At 41.9% G+C, this 27,607-nt stretch overlaps 1 protein-coding gene across 2 annotated transcripts in view; it reads right to left on the bottom strand.

Annotated features, from left to right (window-relative positions):
- The window catches only part of LOC311523625 (protein FRA10AC1), a 54,747-nt gene extending 29,969 nt beyond the window's left edge, over positions 1 to 24,778 (bottom strand). Inside the window, exons 1-7 of one of the 2 annotated variants that reach the window (XM_084633812.1) lie at positions 24,298 to 24,778; positions 17,962 to 18,038; positions 16,396 to 16,491; positions 16,272 to 16,317; positions 12,214 to 12,290; positions 11,120 to 11,203; positions 10,525 to 10,609 (exon numbers count right to left, since the gene is read on the bottom strand). In XM_084633812.1, the coding sequence (XP_084489938.1) occupies positions 10,525 to 10,609; positions 11,120 to 11,203; positions 12,214 to 12,290; positions 16,272 to 16,317; positions 16,396 to 16,491; positions 17,962 to 18,038; positions 24,298 to 24,330 (498 nt within the window). In that variant the 5' untranslated portion in view covers positions 24,331 to 24,778. The remainder of the gene's footprint in view (positions 1 to 10,524; positions 10,610 to 11,119; positions 11,204 to 12,213; positions 12,291 to 16,271; positions 16,318 to 16,395; positions 16,492 to 17,961; positions 18,039 to 24,297) is intronic. The other variant, XM_084633811.1, reaches the window with a different exon arrangement.
- Positions 24,779 to 27,607: the final 2,829 nt, after the last annotated feature.

The following is a 27,607-nucleotide window of genomic DNA, read 5'->3' as shown; positions in this document are numbered from 1 at the left end:
TTGTTTCTAGACTTTGTCCAGGAATTTCATATGAAGATAACACAAGCTCCTTTCCCTGAGAAATCGATCTCCGCACTATTCCCTGCTTTTTCTGCCCAGCACCCTTAAATCAAACCATTCCCTGACATATTAGGTGGAGTCTAGTGAGAAGGCCAGACTGTAAGAAAGAAAGCTGATATCAGGATACACAGAGGGAGGGAGGATAGTCTGAAGGAAATGGTCTGGTCTAAGATCACTGCTAATTAAAAAGCAGAGAGGGGAGAACAGAGATCAGCAGCACATCATTTCCCTGGAAGGAGGGTGCTTTTTATCTAATCAGTGTTGCCAACTCATGTGCTTTCTTGGAGAATGATGAAATTTTGGAGGGTGCTGGGCTGGCGATGATGCAAGAAGTGCCAGCCCCCTTGAGAAATTCAGCCGTGTTGGAAGCCAGTAGAGTTTCTCCCCTCCACTCACTGTTCTCACAGAGGGGAGGAGGGAGCAGAGTCTAGCAGCCTAGCACAGTTCCGCTCCTTCCTCCCTCCCCTCCTCTGAGAAATATGGACAGGACAATGCCTCTACTCCTCACCCCTACAGCCTCTAGCTGGGCCAGAAGGAGGGTGAAGAGCCCATGTAGCCACCCACCCGCAAGACCGGGATAGGGGAGAAAGAAGCCTGCTCAAGCCCACCCACAGGTGGAGCAGGGGTGAGGTTGGGGGGCTGAACAGAGGAAGGGGAGTGAACTGATGGTGAGGGCTGAGGGAACTGTACTGGGAGGGGAAGGGGAACTGAATTGATGGTGGGGGTTGGGGGCTGACCTAATGGAGGTGAGGCTGATAAGGCCAAACTGAGTGGGGGGCAGGGGTGAGGATCAATTGGTGGGCAGGACATGGGCAGACGTGGGGGTGAGAGCCCCTGTGGCAAGGACCAATACTTTTGGGAAAGTGAGAAACACTAAATGTCTCTCTCACTTTCACAAATGATGAGCTGGGACAGTTAAAAAAAATAAAATAATAATGTTTTTTCATCTAATTTTTTTTTTAAATCCTCATGATTTTGATCTCTTGAGGGGGACCAACTCATGATTTTGGCAATACTGTGTCTTCATCTGAAATTCCTGGACCAAATAAACATGTCAACCATATAAAATTAAAACTCTTTGGGCCAGGGACCACATATTCATATGTGTTTATAGAGCAATTTACACTATAGGACCCTGATTGGAGAGCTAAGTAAATATAATTTTGTTTGAAAACAAGTTAATACGTATTTAAACTCACCTAAAATTGCCATATAAATTTAGTGCTCTTCTCAATTATTTCAGTGCAGAATCTTCTTTTTTATTTCCTAGCTTTTAGCAAGAAAATGGCAGGTTTGTCAGGGAGTGAATTTTACCTTTTTGTTAAATGTAATAATTCATTTAAAAGATATTTTCTGTTTTACTACCTATCATTTTTTGAGAAAAAACAAAACACTTGAGTGTCCCTTCAATGCCCAAACTGTCTGTAGTTTTTTTTAAACATAATCCAGTAGTGACCAGACTGTGCATTTTTAGCCCATTGATACACGATGAACACAAAGCAACTCCAATAGCTTAACGATGCACATCTCCTGACTTATTGCTTAATTACAGAACTACTCATATGGTATACCCATAATACAATCTGCTAAATGGAAAACCCAGAAAGCAGCCTAGGAATGCATCTGGGAGAATTTCAATTTATCAACTGAGAGTACAGCTGCTGACAGTAAAAGATTACAAAGCTCCTGTTGATGGCTGAATTGGAAAACACAACTGAGTTCAAAGGAGGCTATCTGCATGTTGTAACATTTATCAAAGGTTAAACCGGACAGAAAAAATACAAAAATGTCATATGGAAATGGAGTAACAACATCATGTAGTGCACACAAAAAAAACAAATAAGAGGAACATGATGCTATTAATATATATAGACCACTAAGAAAAAACTGCAAGCTGTAATGGGCTACAGTATCACCAATATGTAGATGCTCAGTTCCATAACTCACATGGTATAATCTGCGTTTCATACAATCTCTCTGCTTCTCTGACCTGGTCTATAATTGCAAACATTGTAGCTAAAATTTTGCTACGGCTAGGGCTTAGGCATTTTTTCCTACAGTAGAACCTCAGAGTTACGAACACCAGAGTTATGAACTGACCAGTCAACCACACCTGTCATTTGGAACCGGAAGTACACAATCAGACAGCAGCAGAGACAAAAAAAACCAAACACACACAAAAATAAGGTACAGTACTGCATTAAACTTTAACTACTAAAAAAATAAAGGGAAAGCAGCATTTTTCTTCTGCATAGTAAAGTTTTGAAGCTGTATTAAGTCACTGTTCAGTTGTAAACTTTCCAAAGAACCATCATAGTGTTTTCTTCAGTTATAAGCATTTCAGAGTTATGAACAACCTCCATTCCAAGGTATTTGTTATTGTGAGGTTCTACTGTACGGTGTCACCTAACTCTGCTCTGTGGTAAAAACACCTGAGCCCTGCCTGTAAACAGATTCCAGGGTTGCCATCAGTGCTAGAGCAGCGCTGGAGATGATTTATGGTTATGTAGACAAGAATAAGTGGTGCTAGCTGGCAACAGGAGATGCATCTGTAGGAATAGGTGGGAATGTATTGGCCCTCTCTATTCAAGGTACATATTTGCCCTTCATTAATGTAGTTTTAAGTCTTTTAAGACTTAAGGTCCTATTGAACCCATAACTATTTCCTGGATACTCCAGATGCAAGTGACCCATAATGCTTATTTATCATCTATGGTTGACCAGAAAGAAGCAGACCACCTGAAGTGAGGTTGATTATTATGACCGAATTATATCACTGCTCCATTCCTTTATGTGTTTACTTTCAAGTGAAATTTAAGGAATTGGTTCATATTCTTCAAAGTTCTTAATGGTCTGGGATCTGCCTAACTCAGACTTATTATGACTATTATTATTCATTTATACAAGCTACAAACTTATGCAGTTTAAGTATATGTAAACTTTACAATACAGAATAAGACAAGTTAAATGTCCTAAAGTACTTACAAGACACAGGACACACTGTAGTTTGTGAGAAGGAAAAAACACTGGTGAGGAAATCAAGGTCAGAAATATTTTTGAAATAAGTTGCTTTTAACAAGGGATTTGATGGATGAAAGAGAATGCCAAGCAGACAAAGATTAGGAGCCTGCTTCAAGCATTGAGGCCTACATGAAAAAAGTTGCAAAGTTTTGTGGAAGATTGTGATAAGGGAGAACTGAAGAGAGAATACTGGAAAGAAGTCTGGAGGGAGAGAGGGAGCAAGACTATATAGGGTCTTGACAGGAAGCACCAAGATCTCAAATTTTATGTGGAAAGAGACAGAGAAGCCAGTGAAGGTGCTACAGTTAAAAGCACTGCTTATTTATTATATGTACTGTGTACTCCTCCTTCATTCATTCAAAATCTTTACCTGAAATGAAACTTTCCCAAGCCACCTTCTATTCAAAGAACAAAAAGACTGCATGGAACACTGCAAAATAAAGTTACTAGAACTATTTGACTACTCCAGAACATTCAGCCACTTTGTACCTCCACATCATACTGGGGCCACTTGATGCCAGGGCCAAAGCACAATCAAAATTCAACCAGTGGAATGAACCCCCTAAAGACTTTTCTAGGCAGAATAACTTAACAGCAGTCTAGTGGCTGTTCTAACTGGTGCCAGATTCAACTGCCCAAGACTTAAAAGTGGCTCAAAACCACCTTTGTCTCCTCTATCCCAAGTTGTGTCTTCAGTTAACTTGGTACATCTGAGTATTAAACCCACTCATATATAATGGTGCAAATCTCCATGTATTTGTATTTCATATATAATGGTGCAAATCTCCATTATGCATTGCCTTCATTTTTTAATGTTCCTACTTTCAGTACAGAAATATATTGTACAGAACTACTTTTTTTTTCCTTATGATCAATAATCATTACCATAAAGGCAATAGCGCAGAATGCTTATGTAAAAAAATGCCACATGGCCCAAGCTACACAGAAAAGAACTGGGAGCCAAAAAGTTGCTGGGTCTTAAGTCACGATGAGCCACTTATTCACAGAGTGATTGTGGACAAGTCATTTGAGCTCTTTGCACCCCAGCTGGAAAACTGGGCAGAATCACATCACAAATAATCAGATGTTCCATCTGTACTGAATTTGCCTAGTTAAATGTATTCTAAATAAGATTCTTAACATGTCACTTTTATTCTGAAGGGCCATGTTTTTCTATAAATTCAATTTTAAGAAGTATTGCATTCAGGACTTAATATAATTTGAACAAAAATATTTTTGGACAAATATTAACTGGAAAATCATTCAATAGAAACAGAAAATATTAGGTTCCATATTATTCTACTTATGCTGACAATTTGCTAAGGAAGGAACATCTTGTGCTTGGCTAACTAAGCAATCTGCAGTGTGATCTAAAATAAGTTTTACTTGAGCCACTCATGCTTCAGACTAGCACACATAAATCAACTGCATAACATGGGAATTACATTAAACAACTGTTCACTAAACTAGAATAGAAAAATACTTTTAAATTGAGGATCACTGAAGAATCCTACATCCATGGTTTTTAATTGGTTTTTAAATAACTTGTACAATCTAATGTAGTGTTGCCCATCTAATAAAACTGCAGAACATTGTCTCCAGATAAATACTGCAGTAGTAAAATGTTGACAGTGTTGTTGTAGTTGTGGTAGTCCCAGGATATTAGAGACACAAGATGGATGAGGAATATCTTTTATTGGACCAAATTCTGTTGGTGAAATAGACAAACTTTTGAGCTTCCACAGAGCTCTTCTTCAGGTCTGGGAAAGGTAGTCAGCGTGTCACAGCTAAATACAAGATGGAAGAGATTATTTAGTGTAAGTAGGTAACACATATTTCAAGAGATCATTCAAGGTGAAACACTTTTGCAGTCACAGGACAAAAAGGGGAGTTGTTAGTTTACAGATTGTTGTAATAAACTATAAATCCTGTGTCTTTATTAAGTCCATGATTTTTAGTGTCTAGCAAAAGTTATGAATTTTAAGCTCACAGGCTCACCTTTTGAATGTGTTATGCAGCTTTCCTTGAGGATGAGACCGAAAGGTCAGACAGGGAGTGATCGCTTGTGAAAAAAGCGTCCACCCATAGGTGATATGGTACTTTTCTCTTATCATTTTTCTGTGTGAGTTCACTCAAGAGCATAGTGATGGTCTTGTTTCACCCAGATAGCTGTTTTTTGGGGCATTTAGTGCACTAGATGAGGTACACCACAAGTTGTGATAGGCATGTGTGGGACCCATGGATCTTGAAAGGTGTTTTGTGGGGGCAATAATCATCATAAAAGTGGAGATATAGCTACAGGTTTTGTATCTGTTACGGCAAAATCTAGTGCACTTTGAGCTGGTGCATCCTGATGTGTACAGAGCTTGTTTCTGATGATGTGCTTGGTGAGGTTGGGGGGATTGTTTGAAGGCCAGAAGAGCAGGGTTAGGAAAGTTTTCTTTCAGGACTTGGTCCCCACTGCGTATGGGTTGTAACTGTTTAATGATATCCCGAATGGACTGCAGTGTGGGGTGACAACTAGGGGTGTGCAATCAGAGGGTTCCCCCTCACATCGATGCAGGTTAGCTGTGATACTGAGTATCCTTTTCAAACCTGAAGAGCTCTGTATGCACTCAAAAGAAGTTGATCCAATGAAAGATATTGCCTCACCCACTTTGTCACTGTAGTAAAATGTGTAAATTATAATCCTCCTAACACCCTGCTTGCTTCAGTTAAATATTAATGATAAAGCTCCACTGTGACTACTTAAATACTAAGATTCAAATTTTGTGAGACAAGCTTTGAACTGGAGTCTGGTTTCCGTGTTTGAATTTCCAGTAGCAGAGTTCAGGCCTACTATGTTGTTACTTCATAGTATCCTGTCCCAAGTGATTTGTGCAGCACCTAAGAAGCTAAAGGCTTATCTTCCTACCTACTGTTTAGTTGATGCATGGAAACCAGAATCCTGATCTAGGTTCTTCTCCTGCACCTAGATGCAAGATGTTGCTTCTAATGTATTTATGTCGCAATACGGTTCGATCCAAGCCACCGTGGTAATAATGTTCACATGTCCCATTTAAAAGTATACCTCTAAATGGTTAAAAATTGTCCCATTCTGAAAAGCTTGTGATGTAACACGTAAAAAAGTTTGGGTGAAAGCATCAACAGAATTTGTCATACCTCTGTGCATATCTAATGGCTATACAGTCAAAATAAAGGATCATTTTGCCTTACCTGTATATTTGTTATCTCAGAATCCCTCAGCCAATCCACCAGCCACTGCATTATCCATGTTCACTTATATTAATGAGGTATTCTTATGTAATTTTTCCTTTTGGGTCCAAATCTGGCCCAATAAGGAACTACATGTGATCTTCCCTAGAGAGTATTTCCTAAACAGACTAGTCTGGAAAGCAAGAGCAAAGATAGAAGAAAGCGAGGGATCCAGGACTGGCAGAGGAATTCTCTACAAGACTAATTTACAAGTAAGACAACTGTCCTCATAGGAGAGTCACTTTGCTAATAATGCTTCCACCAAACACTGGAAAATGACAAGCAGTGGATAAGGGTGAACAGTAAATAAAATAAGTCAAATGTGTGTAAAGAGTGTTTTTTAAAAAATAATACTGAATAAGCTGAAACACCAACAACAGAGATGAACTCAATGGAAAAATAAGAAGTGAAGTTAGTCTGTTAGATAGGAGGGATGGTTCACAGAATCAAGAAACCAAAAGGCAGCATCAACAGACCTTATAGCATTTGGTAAAGGAGTTCAGTGAGGCCCTAATAGCAGCTATGCAGACCTCCTAATAAGAAGTGCTAATTCTCTGACCACAGATAGGAACAAAGTACAATGGACCCTTATCCCCAAGAAAAGCACTAAGTGGCACGCAGTATATTAATCTTTTTTTGCACTCTGAACACAAAGGGAAATCATAGTCCTGGAAACCTTAATACCTCATTTTGTTATAGCCACAAGCAATATAAAATAAAAAGGAGTCAGTCCAAAAAGTATATGTCCTATCTAATAATTAATGGCTCTGGCAACATCTAATGGGTGCATGGTGATCTCTTTCAGACAAGGAAGGGAAATGTTTTGATTAACACAGAAAGAACAAACAGAGAAATTATGTGGTGAGTCTAAGGATAATCTTTTCATGGAAAAACTAAATGTAGTAGCACTCCGGGCTGAAGTAATGGTGACAAGAGTAAGCACCTTCACAGCCAGGAAGTACAAGAACTGGCCCAGGGGCTTGAAACATGGCCTTGAAAGAACCTTAAGAATGAAGCTGAAACTCCACTACACTACAATAGAAAACCCACAGTGCTGAGTCTCAGAGCCAAGGTATACTGACTCGGGCTAGTGGAGCTTGGGCTGCGAGGGCTAAAAATTGCAGACATTTGGACCCATCTGAGAAAAACACTATGATGGCAGAACAGAATGTCTGAATAAGAGTTACATTCCTAGCCAAACATCAAAGAAAGTAACACTTAAATGCAGAGTGCTCTCCTGACAGCATTAGGAAATTGACTATATGAGAGCAATAATCAAAGGATTGTAGAGTCACTTGTCAGCCTCCAGGCTTCTAGGCAGAGACTGGTGAGGTTCAGGTATAGGACCTGGCCCTGATAAAAAGAACTTTGGGCTGAGGAAAGAGCCAGAAATCATAGATAGATATGTGAAAGAGGCTGGTGAACCAAGGTCTTCTGGGCCTAGCGGCAGCTATGAAAATAACTTTGGTCTGGTCCCTCTGGATCTTCCTGGCAATGCCCAGGAGGAGTAGAGGAGGAAAGACATACATGCAAGGTCCTGACCATGCAAAAAAGAAAGCACCCACCCCTCCAGTTGTAGGAATCCTAGTGTCTGGAGCAAACTGTGAGTTTGTCTGGGGGGCAGGGAGGGGGACGTGTCTGGTTGGTTGAAGTGGAAAGCAAGAAGTTACATCTCTTAGGGACTGCAGGACTTGAACCCCAATCCACAGGATTCTTAGGCGCTAGTAAGCTGCAACCTGCCACCGAGTGACTGCTAACAAATTCCAAGGGCTGAATCCCGACAGAGGACTCCAGTCCTGGAACCTAATTGGCAGATTGCTAGGGGTCCTGATTGGTCCACAACTTTTATCTAAACCCAGCAGTGGATCCCTGTTGTACAAAACTGGGATCCACCCTGCTCTGGACCATGTGCTTCCTGCTCCCCTGATTTGACTTCCTGGCATCCCAACCCACTTGACTTCTTGCATCTGACTTGTGGTCCCAATATCTGGTTTGTCTCCTACCTCTGACCTTTCGGTATCCTGACCGAGCCCGATTCTGACTCCCGACCCATGGTTCTGATCTCCAGTTTGTCTCCTGCCTCTGACCCCTGGTATCCTAACCTGGGCTGACTCCGGTTACAGATTCATGGTTCTGCCCTCAAGTTTGTCTCATGCTTCTGATCTCCTGGTATCCTGATCCAAAACAATTCTTGACTCCCATCCCATGACTGTGGACCCTGGCTCTGACCACTAAGTATGGCTGCCCACGACCCAGCCATGACAACATCTGACAAAGTCTTGCTGCACCACCACCTTGTTCAGTTGCCTCTTGCCCAGAACTGTCTCCTGCCTCACTCAGTCTATGTGGACATGAAGCTGTTCTGGATATACCTATCTGATATCGATAGGCGAGCTCTTTCCACTTTGGACAGAATCTTTATGATCTAATGACAAAGAGAAGGGCTTCTGGTCCTTCCCTGTTAATCTACAGACTCTTGGAGCTTGATTGTTTATTTCTAACAGGACTGCAAATATGATGATGTAAGGAAGAAACAATAGAAAGCCTAGTCCCACAGCCTGAAGCTTCAAGAAGATGTTATTTTTTGTGCTTCAATCTTCAACCAAATGCTTTGACATGATGTAGGGCCCTGAGACTACCACCTATCATGATTCCACTGGCTAAAAGGACTGAGTGTGGTTTCCAAGATGAGAGGTTCTTCTTGACAAGACACTGCTTGAGGAATTTCCACACAATTCTGTAGAAGAATCAATTAGATGAGGGACTTTTCTTGTGATGCAACAAATGAATAGGCACATGGAGATAAGCCCCCTCTTCATCCATGCAGCACAGAAAGTCATCTCCACCTTGAATCTGATATATTACATGGAGGAATTCTGAGGGATAGAGCTAGAATAGGATGAAACACTCAGTCTTCTTGATCATCATAAAATACTAGGACTAACCCCTATCCCACCCCTAAGGTTGTTCTTTGTTGATGGGCCAGTTCTTGTGATAAGCAGATTATGTAACATATGAAAGAGCCTGTTTTTTGTTGGAATGAGGAGCAATATGATTTGGGAATTGAGGAGGAAATTCTATGGTGCAAACCGTCTAAAGGCAGGCATAAACAGAATGTTGTAGGCAGGGATACCTAATGCAAGTTGTGCATCTCTAAAGTATCCTCTGCAGAAGTTTAGCAGGATACCTAAAGTTCTGTGGGGAAAGTCACATGAAGAACTGGTGGCTATCAGATGAAGAAACCAGTGCTCTACTGAGCCTGTCTGCAGTAGTTGAGGGCTGCAGAAAAGAGAAGGCAATAAAATTCTCAATATTTGGACGTGCAGAGGAAAACAAATAGGACAGCACAAAGTTGAATCCAATCTGTAGCTGCAGAGGTAGTAGGGTGGAGCTGACTGTGCCTTAAAGGGCCAGTTTTACATTCCAAAAGAAAAATCCGTATAGGACTCCCTCTGTACCAGAAATGGACATGGATAAGCCAACAGTTGATAAAGATTTGGAGGAGGCACTTAGTATGAGAATAGCGTTTGAAGAAAGTGTATAAAATAGCTTAAGAGAAAACAAATTACACAATCTGTCAAAGCTATGCTAAAAGATAAACATTTTCCAATGCTTATAATCATGAGGAAAAGTTAAAGAAACAGGACTTATTCTCATTTAGAATAGAGGGGAATTCAAGGTGACCTAACAGAGCTTAGAAAAGTCATATGTGAAGCAGGGAAAAAAAATATTGTTCACACCAGACAAAGATTCAAAAACGTTAAGAAAATTAGCAAACTGGGGAAAAAACTTTTCCCACAAAGTATAATAAACACATGGAATAAGGTACCGGGCATGATAATTAAAGATAACAAAAGAAAACTATAAATGAGTTCAAGGGAGACTCAGATTATTTTCTGATGGTGGAACGCTTGAGGAATGTGGCATATATGTAGGAAGATGAGATAAAGATGAACCAAAAAATCAGGGAAGGCATCTTAAGCATTTTTCTGTTGCTTAAGTTTCTTAAGAAAATTAATTCTGAACAAATTTAGGGCCCAATCTTACAGACATTTATCATGAGTAGTCCCACAGAATTCAGCATAGGCAGTGTTTGCAGGACTGGATCTTAATGCAGTGCCCTCTATCAATATATAGAATAAAGAACCTATTTTGCAACCAAAGAGATTTATGAATTTAAAAATGTACCTTGTTCTCTTTGTATCTAGTCAGATCTGCTATACAATACTCTTTGAATAATTTATCATAGTATTTCTTTGCCAGTCTCTTTTCCCTGTAACCAGAAAGACAACGTTATTGATTAAGCATATGGAAAATATAGAGTGAGGTCAAATAACAAACCCTAATACATAGTTAGGTCATTAACAGGACAGGGGCATTGCAAGTTTGTTTTCTCTAATGAATAAAAGTTGTAGTGGTAAAAATAAAAAAATATACAGCTTGATGAGAGTAATTGTCATGAAACAGTTTTAATTTCTCTTGAAAATAATTATGTATTTTAAAAAATATATTTAAAGCACAAACAAAGCATAATTTTGAAGTTGTACTCTTCTGGGTTTCTGAATGGTAGTTTAGTTATCTTAGGGAATGAACAATAGTTTATTCATTTCTGTGTCATTAGTTCATTTTGACACAGAGCTGTATTACTTTATCTCCTACCCTTTTTTAATTTATTAAGAGTTCAAAGCAATAAGAACAAATATGCATGGCAATTTTTAATGAATGAGGAAAAAGAAAAATACAAAGTGATCTAAAAATAATGTTTTATTATAGCCCAAGTTACCAATTCATGTCCACAGCATCTTCCTCTTTCCACAGGAATCTATAGTTTTCTCTTACAATATCAAGGTCTGTCTTGTCACTTGCTCTGTGAAAGGGTACATTTTTCTTAAAAAGCAGATCTAGTATTAAAATTAAATTTTACAGCACCAGAAACAAAATAATCAGATCATTTGGCAAACAGTGGTATTTTATAATTCCTTGTATTATTTATTGAGTTGGCCATACTGGGAGATACTTTTAAGAAGCAACAGTTGTTCATGAGAACAAGTATTATTCACTAACTTTTTTCCTAAAAGAATAAAAGAGCTTGCTTCCAACGTTAAAGTCACTCATAACTATTAAAACTGTGTGAGATTTAATTCTATATGAAAAGTTATGTTTAAAACATAAAAAGAGGATTATCTGCAGCTCAGAACAAGGGTTTAGCTTCCCTGGGCAGATGTTTAGTGATATTCCAGACTTCACAAGTCTCCTGGGTTCAGATTGCCAAAACAGTGCAGGGGATTTATCCACACATCTTCATTAACATTAATGAAGAATGTGTAAATAACTGCCTGCAATTCTTAGGAAACCTCAACCCTAGTAACTAGCCTCTCGTGACTTTGGTAAATTTGATAATTATCCTTTAAAAACTGCCCTGTACTCCAAATGGCAAACAATTTTACTACCTGCAAGCAGTTATTTCACCATTATGTGCTGCAACCCAGAAGTCTGAGTACAAGATTGTCATTTTCTACTATCAGAGCAGCATTTGACATTCTAGGAATGAGAGTTGAACACTCAGCAAATACTGGGATTATTTTAGATACACCCTCCATGTGTTGTCTTTTAATCTACATAACACAAAAATAAAAACTCCCATCTGAATTTCATCTAACTTTTCATGTATAGATACAAATTGTATAAAGTTAAATCAAGACAACTAACAATTCTCCACATCTAATTCAGATATTTACAACTACCATAGTTGGTACATTTTAGCAAAAAGGTTAATGTTTCGATACACAAATAAATCTCTGGCCACAGAATTAATTACCCAGCATATATTTTAGCTGTATTATAAAACAGGTAAGTATGTTCTCTAACGGTACTTACCCTGAACGTTGGAAGTCCTCCTTTTTGCCACCATAGTATAAAATGTAGTCATTCACAAACTTTTTATGTCTTGCATACTGAATAAAGCAAAATTAAGGAATTTATTTTCAGTGTTCTCTCTCACTCCACGGCTGGTTTATTTGGCTTCACACTACCATTACCTCAGATAAAAAGATTAGTACAAAATTGTTTCTACAGTATAAAGGATTTAAAGAAGCTATTACCAAAATTAATTTTAATGGAAAGGAAGTTTAAAGAACTCTTATTATAAATTAATTCTCAACAGAAGAATTTTAGGACAGAATTTAAATTGTAAAACCCATCCACATGCTACACCCTTATAATATTTTTTAGTATATTTGAAGATGTACAACAGATCTTTAATCCAGCCTTTACTGTGTAGTCCACTGCATTCAAACTAGAGTTCCATGATACTCCAACTTTGGTTTAAAATATATCTGTATCATTTTTGCCTGATATAAATATAAAATTACTAATAAAATGAGGCATTTTTATGTACTTTTCAGTGTCAGTGTAAAAGCAATAACAAACTTCAGTAGATAACTTCTTTAGGACCACAATACCAAGTTACAGGAAATTATATTGAGATAGAAATGTCCTAACAGTTTTACAGATGTAATTTGACACGTTTTATTTCCATTTGTGGAGGTGCTTGTTTCTAGAATAATGCGATTGTTTATATGGTTTTGTTTTTGCTTGTTCACAAGCAAAAGCAAAACCATATAAACAATCACGTTATTCTAGAAATAAGCACCTCCACAAATGGAAATAAAACAGTAAAACAATAACCTAAAATATATAACAAATTTCTCAGACATTTATGGAACTACAGAATTGGAAATAAATTATCTTTCTGGCATGTTCTTAAGCCACATGTTAAATTGAGTTCAATAAGAATTCATTTCTGTCAACCTACTGCCTGCATTAAAATCATTTTATAGAATAAAATATTGTACATGTATTTTTTGGTAGAAGTTTCCAAATGTGACACCATCATAGGGTCTAATCACATCAGCCACAATATCAGAGGCTCGTTCACCTGCACATCTACCAATGTGATATATGCCATCATGTGCCAGCAATGCCCTTCTGCCATGTACATTGGTCAAACTGGACAGTCTCTACGTAAAAGAATAAATGGACACAAATCAGAAGTCAAGAATTATAACATTCAAAAACCAGTTAGAGAACACTTCAATCTCTCTGGTCACTCGATTACAGACCTAAAAGTGGCAATTCTTCAACAAAAAAACTTCAAAAACAGACTCCAACAAGAGACTGTTGAATTGGAATTAATATGCAAACTGGATACAATTAACTTAAGCTTGAATGGAGACTGGGAGTGGATGGGTCATTACACAAAGTAAAACCATTTCCCCATGTTTATCCCCCCCCACTGTTCCTCAGACGTTCTTGTCAACTGCTGGAAATGGCCCACCTTGATTATCACTACAAAAGGCTCCCCCCCTCCCCCCGCTCACCTGCTGGTAATAGCTCACCTTACCTGATCACTCTCATTACAGTGTGTATGGTAACACCCATTGTTTCATGTTCTCTGTGTATAGAAATCTCCCCACTGTATTTTCCACTGAATGCATCCGATGAAATGAGCTGTAGCTCACGAAAGCTTATGCTCAAATAAATTTGTTAGTCTCTAAGGTGCCACAAGTACTCTTTTTCTTTTTGCGAATACAGACTAACACGGCTGCTACTCTGAAACCTGTCAATCTTAATGTTATTCTTCAAAAATTAAAGACTTAAATTCAAGAATACAGTTAGGTGCCTTTATTTAGCAAGGCTACAGACTGTATACATCATGATGAAGCTGACTAACTTCAAGGAACTCCAGCTTCTTTGTCACCATTATCAACTTTGATAATGGTAGGCAACTGACTTGCCCCTACAACTGGAGGAAAAGAATAAGATGGTAGCAGTAGAGAAATTATCCAAATCTGGCACTTATACAAAGTTCCATGAAAACAGAAACACTATGGCTAACGAATTCTACTATGGGCTCTTTAATCACAGCTTCTTCAACTGCTTGTTTTTACAACTTGAGGATCATTAGCCACGTGCAGATGACTATGTAGAATGAGTGCAGAAAAAATAATGTAAAGGTGACACAGCATGGTTAATAATTTTGGAGGAACACCTGATTTTGTTACCTAAGCATAGCTCACTCAGCTAGAGCTACTGGATTTTATCCTTTTTTGGTCAATGAACCTTCTGGCCTTTAGCCAGGACATCACATTATTATAAAACATTTATAGCTCTATCAACTTACACAGCAAAAACAAAATATAAGACAAATTCCCTGCCCCGAAGAATTTACAATCTAAACAATACAGAACAAGAAACAGGTTAACACAGTTCAGCTCAGAACATCGTCATCTTGTAAATGTGCCTTTAGTTCGTGGCACTGTGTGTACTCAAGATTTTTGAGATAGACCTGACAAAGTACGAGCGTTTCTTAAAAATGAAGACCGAGCTGAAGAGTAAGTCTGAATTAAGTAGCACAAATGACAATTTCTCTCTATTGCAATGAAACGTGGCATCTCCAAATGTTTGCATGCTCCACATATGGATTGCCACAAGTCCACACAATATACCCATATTAATCCCAATATAACTAAAAAAATACAAGTTCTACTGTTTCCAAATAATTTACAATCATGGCCATATCAGGCAGGAAACTAATTCACTTCGGCTACTGAGACACTAGATAGATAATAATAAAAAACAACAATGCTAAGACTTACACAGGGCTATTTGAATTTCATCATGCAATACGGCAAGTCTCTGGTCGTTATGACACTCTGTACCTCAGAGTGGCACCCTGGAACCCCTATATTCACCACTGAGACGGATAACCCAGGTTAGTGGGACAGAGGGCTCAGCGATTACACAATCCAGGCTGCATCACGGGAACCCCGTTACAGTGATTTCTCTGTGCTAGTGAGAGGAATATGAGCACAATATCAAGCAGAAGCAGCATTACTACAGTACCTTCAAAATAACTATTTCATAGGATCATTGAACAAATCTGTATGTGCTTAACATAAAGGTCATACAGTATTACAAATCCTCCAAACATAAAGATGGTTGCAGATATGTCCTGGAGGATGTTTTTACCAAACTGGATTGGCAGCCTATAAAATAGCTTACATCACTTATGGCAGATAAATCACACAAATCTGTCAGGTGTATTACATTCTTTTCAATTCAATTAAATGAGTGCAATCTGCCACAAAATGCTACATCCCCCTACTGCTAAATTCCAAAGAGCAACTGCTAGGCAATAGTAAAGATGACTTGATGGAAAGTTCAACAGAGGAGTTATATGATCTTTCCCCTATCTACTATATAACTGGTTAGTTTCACTGTAAAAATAATTATTTTCATGCTAAACTTCAAAGAAAAATATGTTAAAAGGGAAATGTTGTAGCTAATGAAGACAGTAGTTTAGGACTGAAGCATTAAAGTAATCAAACCTGATTATGCCATTCAAAATAAAAGAGCTAAAATAAACAAAATGTGATATTAAACAGGTGTACAGTATCACATCTGTGGAGGACACTACTTGGGATAATCCTTTCTTGAACTGTCTTTTGGATTAATTATTGTGTTCTTGGCCTTCCAGCAGAAATATAAGTTTATTCAGATAATGATAGTCTCAGATAGAATTGTGAAGCAGCAAGGTCTGCTTGCGCTAAAAATCAAAGTATCTTGATCCAACACCACATGTTTAGTAATTGAGTCTTAGATATGGAACTCACAGCTACAACTTAAACACTAACTGCAATGAGGGACAGTTTGGAAACCCCTTTCATAGGTGGATCCAAAATACCTAGTTATCGGTGGTGGACAGATGATGATCGGAAACAATACCCAGTCTCCGCTGGTGCATGGAAATTCCCCAGGCAACAAGGAGACTCACATGAAAGTGTCCCTGACAGAAGCATTTCTCCCCAACTGAAAGAAAAGTTGAAAAGCTGAGAATGTGTTTTTACCAATATAAACAAATAATCAAAGGATACAGCATCCATGGCTATCAAATGAAATCTCCTATTTCTTGCTTCTTCCCTGTTAACAGAAATAATAATTTTGCTTGAGTAAAAGTTCAGTTTAAATATAAAAATCTCCGATAGAAGTGACCATTACCTATCCCATTCTTCTGCTGCAATTTGTCTGTCAGCCACCTTGACCTGTTTTACTTTCTGGAATGGTTTTATGAGTAGGGCATCTTCATTACTTGTCCTATGCATGGGGAAAAAGTAAGGAATAAATTATTCAGAAAGTTTTCATATACAATAAGTTCTAGTACACCAAAGTCAGCTTGGGTAGTCAGCACCTTGAATGTTCTAAGGAAAAGGTTGTTGTATAGATTAGCGTTGTTTGCCTCTTGTTAAGACAAGTCTATACTACCATGTTGCAGTGGCACAGCTGCACCAACGGAGCTGCGCTGCTGTAGAATATCTGATGAAGATACGCTATGCTGACAGGACAGTGCTCTCCCGTCAGCATAATTACTCCACCTCCGCAAGAGGCGGAAACTATGTTGGCAGGAGAGCATCTCCCGCTGACATAGCGCAGAGTGGACACTGCTTTAAGTCAATGTAACTTACATCGCTCTGGCTGCATGCCAGAACAAAGGGTAGAGAAGATGATTTCTTTGAAACAGCTCCCAATGTTTAATATTTCATCTAGCAACTAGAATGGTTAATTAAGGCACTTGGAAAAACGTTAAAACTGAACAAAAGGGTCAATATTTTAATAGAAGACAGCTAAAAATTCTAAAAAGAGAAAAAACACCTAAGTTTATTTAATGGTTAAAGCACCTTCAAGGTCAGCTACAAAATGGAGTCAGACACTACAAAACATTTCCCCTTACTTCCACTACAGAAAAATATAAAAGGCTCCCCGAAAAGGTCCCAGAAAACCTGACTGGAATGGAGCCTGACAGAAGATTAAGGAAAGAGTCACAAACAGATCCTGGAACAAAAAAATAATTCCTGAATCAATTCAGAACAAATCTGTAGTGTTGTGGGTGAACTGTCAAGGAAGCACAGTGCCACAGCAGAAAAAACTTCCCCAATAAAAGAAGATGGTCAGACAGCAAAATTCAGGGTCACAAAGTGTATGAATCGCTAAATGAAATTGACAAGGCTGAGCTTAAATGAGCATCTCAAGGGCTAAGTGTAAGTTAACTGACCCAATTTGTTGGTCTCTTGAAGCCAGGCTTAACAGAGAGAACAGAATAGAAGAAATTAAATAATAATCAAGCAGCGTTAGTGTTTCCTTTCCATGAGGTAGGTGTTTTATTCCTACAAAGCCTGCTGCCACCTGGCCTTGGTTCTTTTGATCTCTCTTTGCAGCTCCACAAGTCCTGGCGGGTGGTAACAAAGTGATACGAAATTGAACAGAGCAGCCAAAACCCAGCCGTTGATGCTAGTGCTTGGAAAAATGAAGCACTCAGCTGTGAGATATTAGAGGCATACAGTCACCAGATGGACGTGGCAGAACTGATCTTTCTCAGTTGCTCCTTGGAGACAACATGCTCTGACAAGCCTGAGGAGGCAGTGGCATAGGAATCAAACGTATATTTTTATTTTTCATGAACAGCTTCACTATGTCAGAGTTAAAAAATGAGGGTATTCTATATATATAGCTATAAGTCATATGCACACAAGAAACGTAATGTACAATGCCAGTATTACAATGCATTACCTTTTATTCCTTTGGTCAGATTTCTCTCCACTCTCATCATCACTAAAATCAGAATCATAGCCTCCCCGGCCATGTACCTGGAAATAATTAAGAAATAAAGGAAAATTACCATAACACAATAAAATTAGAATCTTAGAAATGTAGGACTGGCAGGGACATCGAGTGGTCATCTAATCCAGCCCAATGCAGTGAGTTAGGACAAAGTATAGCTAGATCATCCCTGACAGGTGTTTGTCTAACCTGTTCTCCAACAATGGGGATTCCACAATCTTCCTTGGAAGCCTATTCCAGTGTTTAACTATCCTTACAGTTAGATCGTTTTTCCTAATATCTAACCTAAATCTCCTTTGCTGCAGATTGAGGGCTTTGTCTACATGGCACAACAGATCCAGATTACAAGGGTCTAAACTGTAGAGTGCAAAGTAACAGATACATAATTTCCCATTTCAGGACTTCATCAATGCAAACTAGATTCATTTTGAGAACTAAAAGGTAACTATATCAACACGAACTGGATATCTTTTAGTTCACGCCAACAGGGTCTACATGGGCAGTAAGAACACAACATGTTAGTGACCACAAACCATACTGGTACTGCCCACTGTCAAAGACACAATACTGGACTAGATGGCTATTGGGTCAGTCTAGAAATTCCTACATTTCCACAACCATTATCCTCAGACAAAAACCCTGAGAAAACAGGTAATCCTAACACTCTGCCTTGAAGGTTAACCAACTTGGATTCCACTGAACCTACAGGAAAATCAAATGTCAGAGACAATGCTCTTCCAGACTCCAAATGCTCAAAGCTATGAATGCTTATTTTTCATCAATTGTGGCAATTTTGCCCAGACAATCTCTTAGGTAGCCAGGACCAAACCATATAGTGTTTTATATATCAAAATCAACACCAACACCATCCTGATGTGCAGACAGAATAACAAATATGGCTTAACAGTGAAATCTGCAGTGAGCTTAAACACAAGAAGTGCAAACTTGGACAGAAGACTAGGGAGGAGTATAAAAATATTTCTCGAGCATGCAGGGGAGTAATCAGGAAGGCCAAGGCACAACTGGAGTTGCAGCTAGCAAGGGATGTGAAGGGTAACAAGAAGGGTTTCTACAGGTATGTTAGCAAGAAGAAGGTGGTCAGGGAAAGTGTGGGACCCTTACTGAATGGGGGAGTCAACCTAGTGACAGAAGATGTGGAAAAAGCTGAAGTACTCAATGTTTTTTTTTGCCTTGGTCTTCACAGAGAAGGTCAGCTCCCAGACTGCTGCACTGGGCAGCACAATATGGGGAGGAGGTAAGCAGCCCTCAGTAGTGAAAGAACAGGTTAAGGACTATTTAGAAAAGCTGGACATGCACAAGCCCATGGGGTCGGATGCAATGCATCAGAGGGTGCTGAGGGAGTTGGCTGATGTGATTGCAGAGCCATTGGCCATTATCTTTGAAAACTCGTGGCGATCAGGGGAGGTCCCTGACTATTGGAAAAAGGCAAATATAGTGCCCATCTTTAAAAAAGGGAAGAAACAGAATCCGGGGAACTACAGACCAGTCAACCTCACCTCAGTCCCTGGAAAAAATCATGGAACAGGTCCTCAAGGAATCCATTTTGAAGCACTTGTAGGAGAGGAAGGTGATCAGGAACAGTCAACATGGATTCACCGTGGCAAGTCATGCCTGACCAACCTGACTGCCTTCTATGATGAGATAAATGGCTCTGTGGAGATGGGGAAAGCAGTGGACGTGATACACCTTGACTTTAGCAAAGCTTTTGATAAGGTGTCCCACAGTATTCTTGTCAGCAAGTTAAAGGAGTATGGATTGGATGAATGCACTATAAGGTAGCTAAAAAGCTGGCTAGATTGTCGGGCTCAGCAGGTAGTGATCAACAGCTAGATGTCTAGTTGGCAGTTGGTATCAAGCAGAGTGCCCCGGAGGTCGGTCCTGGGGCTGGTTTTGGTTCAACATCTTTATTAATGATCTGGATGATGGGATGGATTGCACCCTCAGCAAGTTCACGGATGACACTAATCGCTAAGTAGGTAGATACAATGGAGGGCAGTAAATACGGTCCAGAGTGATCTAGACAAATTGGAGGATTGGGCCAAAAGAAATCTGATGAGGTACAAGAAGGACAAGTGCAGAGTCCTGCCCTTAGAACGGAAGAATCCTATGCACTGCTACAGGCTGGGGACCAACTGGTTAAGTGACAGTTCTGCAGAAAAGGACCTGGGGATTACAACGGACGAGAAGCTGCATATGTGTCAACAGTGTACCCTTATTGCCAAGAAAGCTAAAAGCATATTGGGCTGCGTTAGTATGAGCATTGCCAGCAGATCAAGGGAAGTGATTATTCCCCTCTATTTGGCACTGGTGAGGCCACATCTGGAGTATTGCGTCCAGTTTTGGGCCCCCCACTACAGAAAGGATGTGGACAAATGGTAGAGTATCCAGTGGAGGACAATGAAAATGATTAGGGGGCTGGGGCACATGACTTATAAGGAGAGGCTGAGGGAACTGAGCTTATTTAGTCTGCAGAAGAGTGAGGGGGATTTGATAGCAGCCTTCAACTATCTGAAGGGGGGTTCCAAAGAGGATGGAGCTCGGCTGTTCTCAGTGGTGACAGATGACAGAACAAGGAGCAATGGTCTCAAGTTGCAGTGGGGGTGGTCTAGGTTGGATATTAGGAAAAACTATTTCACCAAGAGGGTGGTGAAGCACAGGAATGGGTTACCTAGGGAGGTGGTGGAATCTCCATCCTGAGAGGTTTTTAAGGCCTGGCTTGACAAAGTCCTGGCTAGGATGATTTAGTTGGGGGTGGTCCTGCCTTGAGCAGGGGGTTGGACTAGATGACCTTCTGAGGTCTCTTCGAACCCTAATCTTCTATGATTCTATTATCTTGATTGCACTAGAAAGCAAACTGGGAGCTAGAACATACTATAGAGAACAGGTACAATGTTATGATAATTTGCAAATTACTCTGTAAGTTATGTCCCTTCTGCTATTCTCTGTCTTTTCTATTTACATTGCTAGTCCCTGCCCCAGAGTTTATCTATTACTCTGTATAGTGCCTAACACAATGCTTAGCCCCTAGTGCTATTATAATACCAACAAACAGTAACGATAGCAGCAGAACCCATAAACAAACAGAAAGCCACATCCTGCAATAGATGTAGCTTCCAAGTCACCTTGGAAGAGTAGCCTCACATAGAGTACATTGCAGTAACCCAATCTGGAGTTCAATGGTACAGGTAACTGTGTCTCGGTCAGTATCAGAAAAAAGCAGTCACAGTGACCTAACTACTGGCAGTTGGAAAATCGCATTTCTGACTACCAACAATACCAGGTGAATGTTACAATGGTGCACCTAGAGTGGTTACACCCTGACACCTGCAAATATCATTCTGGAGAGAAAACAGCATCTTCTGCTAGGCTGCTTGCAAGCTTGTGGACCAAATATATATTATGCTGAATACCACTGTCTTTGTGTAGCAATGTTCAAGGAGATTAAAAAAAAAGTTTGTTTTTTTTAAACTTTAATTTTATTATTGGGTTGTTGGAGTTTTGTTTTCCTTCCTGTTCTTCGTTTGAAACTACAGTTTCTCTCTCTCTCTTGTGCCTCCTCAAAGACAGAGACAAGACTGGTCTGGAGCAATAACATCCCTCCAGGATTCTCCATGCAACTCAGTACATTCCCCTGCTTCCCATCCCACACACAATACTATGGAGCCCAAAGAGGACCTATCACTTCTTGAGGAAAAACAGAGAGATGATAAGTGGGTACTTCCTGGAGCACTGTGGAGAGATAAGTGGATTTAATTAGCAACACAGAGTGCGGAGGGGATCAGCTTGCTATTCATCCATTAACTAAAAATCCAGTTCTCGTATTCTCTTTTCCACATTTCAGAAGTGTAGGAGCTGAGGCATTATCTGAAGAGTTGTAGCAACACCAAGTAAACTACATATATTGGGAAGGTGCACCCCGCATATATGTATTTCCTAATTAGCCATTATTAATTCTGGCCTCTATTTTTCAGGAAACTCCCCAAGAAACTAAACAGCAAAAATAAAACAAACATAAAAGATGACAGGTGCAACTCTACACTATTGCAGTGTCAGAGTAGCCAGCGTGTGCTGGCACAGAAGCTGCAATGGTGCAATAAATCCTCCCAGCACAACCCCTCAATGCTCTAAACCAGTGATACTCAGAATGAGGCTCTCAAACCCTAAGTAGCTCTTTGATACGTTTCCTGCACCTCTTTGAAGCATATGATACTAAACCACTGGTATGATTGAATATATAGTACTATAGTAAATGAAACAATTAAAATTCACACTACTGTGGCTCTTTTGGGTAATGCTGATTGCTAGTTTTACTCCTGAACCACTGAGGTTTGAGTATCTAAACCAGTGGTTTTCAAACTGTGGGTCACGACGCAGTACTGTGTCGCGGAATGTAAGGCACTGCGTCGCGGCGGCTCTGGTCAGCACCGCCGACCGGGCTGTTAAAAGTCCTGTTGGTAGTCCTTCCCGGCTAAGGCAGGTTAGCCCCTACCTGTTCTGACACCACGCTGTGCCCTGGAAGCAGAAGCAGCAAGTCCGGCTCCTAGACGGGCGGGCCACGGGGCTCCCTGAACTGCCCCTGCCCAAGCACCAGCTCTGCACTCCCATTGACCGGCTGGGGGCAGGGCGGTGCCTGCAGGTGAGAGCTGAGCGCCTCTGTCTAGGAGCCAGACCTGTTGCTGGCTGCTTCCAGGGCGCAGCACACTCGGTGGTGCCAGGAGAGAAGGGAAGCCTGCCTCTGCACCCTGGGTGCACCACTAATCGGGAGCCGCCGGAGGTAAGCCCGCACCCCAATCCCCTGCCCCAGCCCTGAGCCCCCCCTCAAACCCAGAGCCCCTTCCTGCACCCCAAGCCCCTCATCCCCATCCCCACCCCAGAGCCCGCACCCCCAGCCCAGAGTCTGGACCCCCTCCCGCACCTCAACCCCCTGCCCTGAGCCCCCTCCTGCACCCCAAGCCCCTCATCCTGGCTTCACCCCAGAGCCTGCAACCCCAGCCCAGAGCCCTGACCCCCTCCCACATCCCAACCCAGAGCTCTCTCCTGCCCCAAACCCCTCATCCCAGGCCCCATCCTGCACCCCCAGCCTGCACGCCCAGCCCAGAGCCCTGACCTCCTCCCACACCCCAACCCCCAACCCCAACCCACAGCCCCTTCCCACAGCCTGAACCCCTCATTCCCAGCCCCACCCAACAGCCTTCACCCCAGCACCCAAACCCTCTGCCCCAGCCCTGAGCCCCTCCCACACCCCAGACCTCCACAAGGGTGTAGTTCCCAGCACTGATGCACTGTCTACACTGGCACTTTACAGCACTGAAACTTGCTGCTCTCAGGGGGGTGTTTTTTCACACCCTTGAGCGAGAAACTTACAGTGCTATAAATTGCCAGTGTAGACAAGCCCTGAGTTTAATTCGCTCAGAAACATAGTGCAGCATGTCTCAATGAATAATTATAGTTTAGTAAATCATTTTCCCCATTTTGGGAAAAAAATATAAGAACCTGAAAGTCATCTAATTTATTGACCAACATGCAGCTTTTCATACTAAGGAGAATTAACTTTTCTTTAGAAAACAAAAACAAAACACTGAAACAGCAAAATTAAAACAAGGGACTCCAATTATGTTTGGTTGCCAATTTAAACCATGAACATTTAAATCAGCCCTACTTTTTGATTCAGTTAACAGGCTGGTGTATGCATCTTAGATACAAATCGCTATTAGCAATAGCACCCACACGAGCAACCTCAACAGAGCAGAGCAGTCATTGGAGAAGAGAAGGGAAGCCATCTACACTGGGGTGAAGGCACACTGGTGGAATGGGCAAGGAGTAAAGACGTTAGCAAAATAAAGTCAAAACGTTTTAATAAGGACAGTTCTCAAATGATAAAGGCAAAAGCAAAAATATAAAGGTAATTAAGAAGATCAAGAGACCAGAGGTTTGCAGGGCACCAAAGAAAAAATCTCATTGAAAATTTGCCAAAGATACTGGTCAGGATTCACTGACAAAACAAATGTTCATGCTTCAAAAACTACGGCGTCGCCTCTGCCTTCCACAGGCAGCGTCAGAAGCGGACAGAGAGGAACGGGAGTACCGAGGAGGAGCACGGCAGTCCAGGAGAAAAGCGCCCCCACCCCGTCTAGTGAGGGGCCTCTCCCTCGCCCCTGAACGCCCCTTCCCCTGGAGGACGGGGGCGGGGGGTCTCTTTGCTGCCCAGTGGCTGCCCCGGGCCCCGCTCTCCCCTCCCCGGGGAGCGCCGCGGCTGTTACTCACGGCCTGAGAGAGCAGCAGCTGGGCCGGCACCATGGCTGTCGGCTCGGTCAGCGCCCTGGGACGAGCGCCGGGGAGCGCTTGCCGCAGGCGAACCGGGCGCCGGTTGCGCGCTTCCAACCCCGACCGAGCGAGAGGCGCAGGCAGGGCCGGCTCCCAGCGGCGTCCCTCCGCGTGAAAGGCCCGGCCGGAAACCGGGGCCGGGGCAGGAGGGAGCCGGGCGGGGGGCAGGGCTCCCTCAACGCGGCCTTACGCGGTGAGCGCCGCGGCCGGGTCGGCGAGGCTCCCGCCCTGGAGCGGGGCTGCCTGGAGGGACGGAGACACCGGGGGAGACAGGCTCGCCGCCGGGGAGACCCCTGCTGCGCGGGCCCTCCTCGGGGACGCGGGGCTTGGCGCAGCGGGCGGGATTCGAACACAGAGCTGGCCCCGAGGCACGCAATTGAGCAGAGCTGGGAGCAGAGCGAGCTAAGCCTGGGGTGGGGGAGGTTAAATAAAATCTCCTCTGCACCCGAGAGCTGTACTGAGCGTGCTCCGGCATCCCCTGTCCCTCCCTATGCTGCCGCCTGGCTCTTCCCGCTTAGCCTGCGATCAGCGGGGCTGTATCCACCGCCGCAATGCACAGCTGCGGTAGGGCTTTGCTAGTGTTTTGGGTTCGAGTGCTGCGTGCCTTGTGTGAAGCGACTCCTCCAGCCCCTTGGCCTGATGAGCTTTTTAGGGTTCCTAACACAGCTGGCGCCTTCTTGGCCGCACAGGTTGCAGAAGGCTCTGGTAGACACTCGCTCTGCAACACTATCCTGCCCGCCTAGGCTGGAGAAAGTTTACCATACTGAAGACAGTAAAAAAGAAAACTGAGCGCCAGGAATATGCCAAGGTATTGAGTTAAAAGAAAAGTGCAAAGTCAATAAGGTTCCCTTCCTTCTCACTACAGCACCATCTCGGGGACTATGCTCTAGGAATTCCCCCAGGGCTTTATCATGCCAGTAGGGGAGAGATGGCAAAGGGGGTGGAATAACCATAGGCATAGTTTGACTTCTATGGGGGAAGCTCCAGTCAAGCCAATGTGGCTGTGCATGGGGGGAAGGACAAATTCTGTGCCAGCCCAAAGGGACACCATTTCAGATGGGGAGGGGACAACTTTAACTGTGATTCCAGGGGCTGTCTTATCTGCACACACAGACACACTTATCTGCACACGCACGCACACACACACACAAAATTTAGAGATTATCTGACAGGAGCACTATCTAATTCCTATATCAAGAAAGAAAATTAAATAAATATTACACCGATGCAGCTCTAATACTAACATGTTCTGACATCTTGTGGCAAGTCACTTAAGGGACACTGGTTAGGTTTAAAATTGTAATGTATATTCTCTCTCAGAGATACTCTTACTAAAGTCAGAAGGGACCATTGTGATCATCTAGTCTGACTTCCTGCACCTTGCAGGCCATAGAATGGCACTTACTCACTCCTGTAATAGACCCCTAACCTCTTGCTGAGTTTCCAAAATCCTCAAATCGTGGGTTAAAGACTTCAAGTTACAGAGAGTCCACCATTTACACTAGTTTAAACCTACAAGTGACTCATTCCCCATGCTGCAGATGAAGCAAAAAACCACCAGGGTCTCTGCCAATCTGACCAGAGGAAAATTCCTTCCCCACCACTAATACAGTGATCAGTTAGACCCTGAGCATATGGGCAAGATCCACCAGAAAGATACCCAGGAAAGAATTCTCTGTGGTAACTCAGAGCCCTCCTTATCCAGTGGCCCATCTCCAGCTGTTGGAGATTTTTGCTACAGGCAGTTACCAGTGGGCCACACACCATTGTAGACAGTCCCATCATACCATCTCCTCCATAAACTTATCAAGCTGTTTATAAACAAGATCATCCAGATGTTTTTGTATGATATTCTGATCCTCCTCCATATTGGCAATACCTCCCAACTTTGTGTCATCTGCAAATGTTATTAGCACACTCCCACTTTTTGTGCCAAGGTCAGTAATAAAAAAGTTAAATAAGATTGGTCCTAAAACTGATCCCTGAGGAACTCCACTAGTAATCTCCCTCTAATCTGACAGTTCACCTTTCAGTATGACCCATTGTAGTCTCCCCTTCAACCAGTTCCTTATCCACCGTTCAGTTCTCATATTTATCTCCAATTTAACTAATAATTTCTCATGGGAAACTATATCGAATGCCTTACTGACATCCAGGTAGATTAGCTCTACCACATTTCCTTTCTCTAAAAATTAGTCATCTTCTCAAAGAAAGATATGAGTAACTTTGTTACTGCCTCTTGAATCCAACAATTGAAACAATTGTAGAAAAATCTACAATTATTTTCTGTCATTTAGGCTGCTTACTTTTTGCAGTTCACCAACTTGGAACAGATCATTTAACTTAAGGTGACATCCTAACAGGCCTTTCTTATCTTAATCACTCTGTTTATAAACAAAATTCCAACTCCCTGTCTCAGGGGCCCAAGCTGGGAGAATCTCCTATCTCCTGTGCAGAACTCATTACATTGCACACTCAGGCTGCTTGCCTGCAATCTGCATTTTGAGGGGTGCAAACTCTGCCCATGGGAATAATTTCCCTCAGTGACCCCAAGAGGGGAGGACAATCAGTCTTGGATTGTCCCTGAGCCATTAACAACAAAAACAAGAATATTTGCTGTTGAAGAAAGTCCCCAGGCAGTAGCTAGAAAGTGATGGTTGGGATACTCCCCTCAGTCTGTCTTTGGAGAGGGATGGGGAGATGGTATAGGGAAGAGAAGCTATCAGCCTAGGACAGAGGCTGTCAAACTTTTAGTTGGTGTGATCACATTTTGAGACAATGGCTCCGTTTCTCTCCCCATTCACAATTGCATAGATCTCCTAATCTAAGGGTACGTCTACTCTGGTAGAGTTACATTGCAGTTACATTAACTCTCAGAGAGCGCTGAAGGGAAACCACTGTTGTGTGTTCACATGATCAGCTGCCTGCGCAATAGCATGTTCACACTTGCGGCACTTGCGTTGACATTCAGAGCAGTACACTCTAGGCAGCTATCCCACAGAGCATCTCTTCCTTTTCTGTCTCTAAGAGTTGTGGGAAGACAGAGGGGGCTGTGGGGCATCCTCGATCCTGTCCCAATGCCCCGAGATGCATTGCTTCATATCCCAGCAATCCCTGTGCTTCCGTCCGCATTTGGCACCATCTTTCAGCCGTTTGTGTACTGTGCGCTTTGCCTCTTCGGTCTGCAGGAACGGATCCCGCACTGTTGACCAATATGCTGCTCGCTCTCTCTAACATGTCATGAATGGCA

This window comes from Lepidochelys olivacea, assembly GCF_965140295.1.
Source record: "Lepidochelys olivacea isolate rLepOli2 genome assembly, chromosome: 7".
Taxonomy (NCBI): domain Eukaryota; kingdom Metazoa; phylum Chordata; order Testudines; family Cheloniidae; genus Lepidochelys; species Lepidochelys olivacea.
The sequence above is the reverse complement of the archived record's forward strand: the minus strand, read 5'-3'. Positions and strand labels throughout refer to the sequence as shown.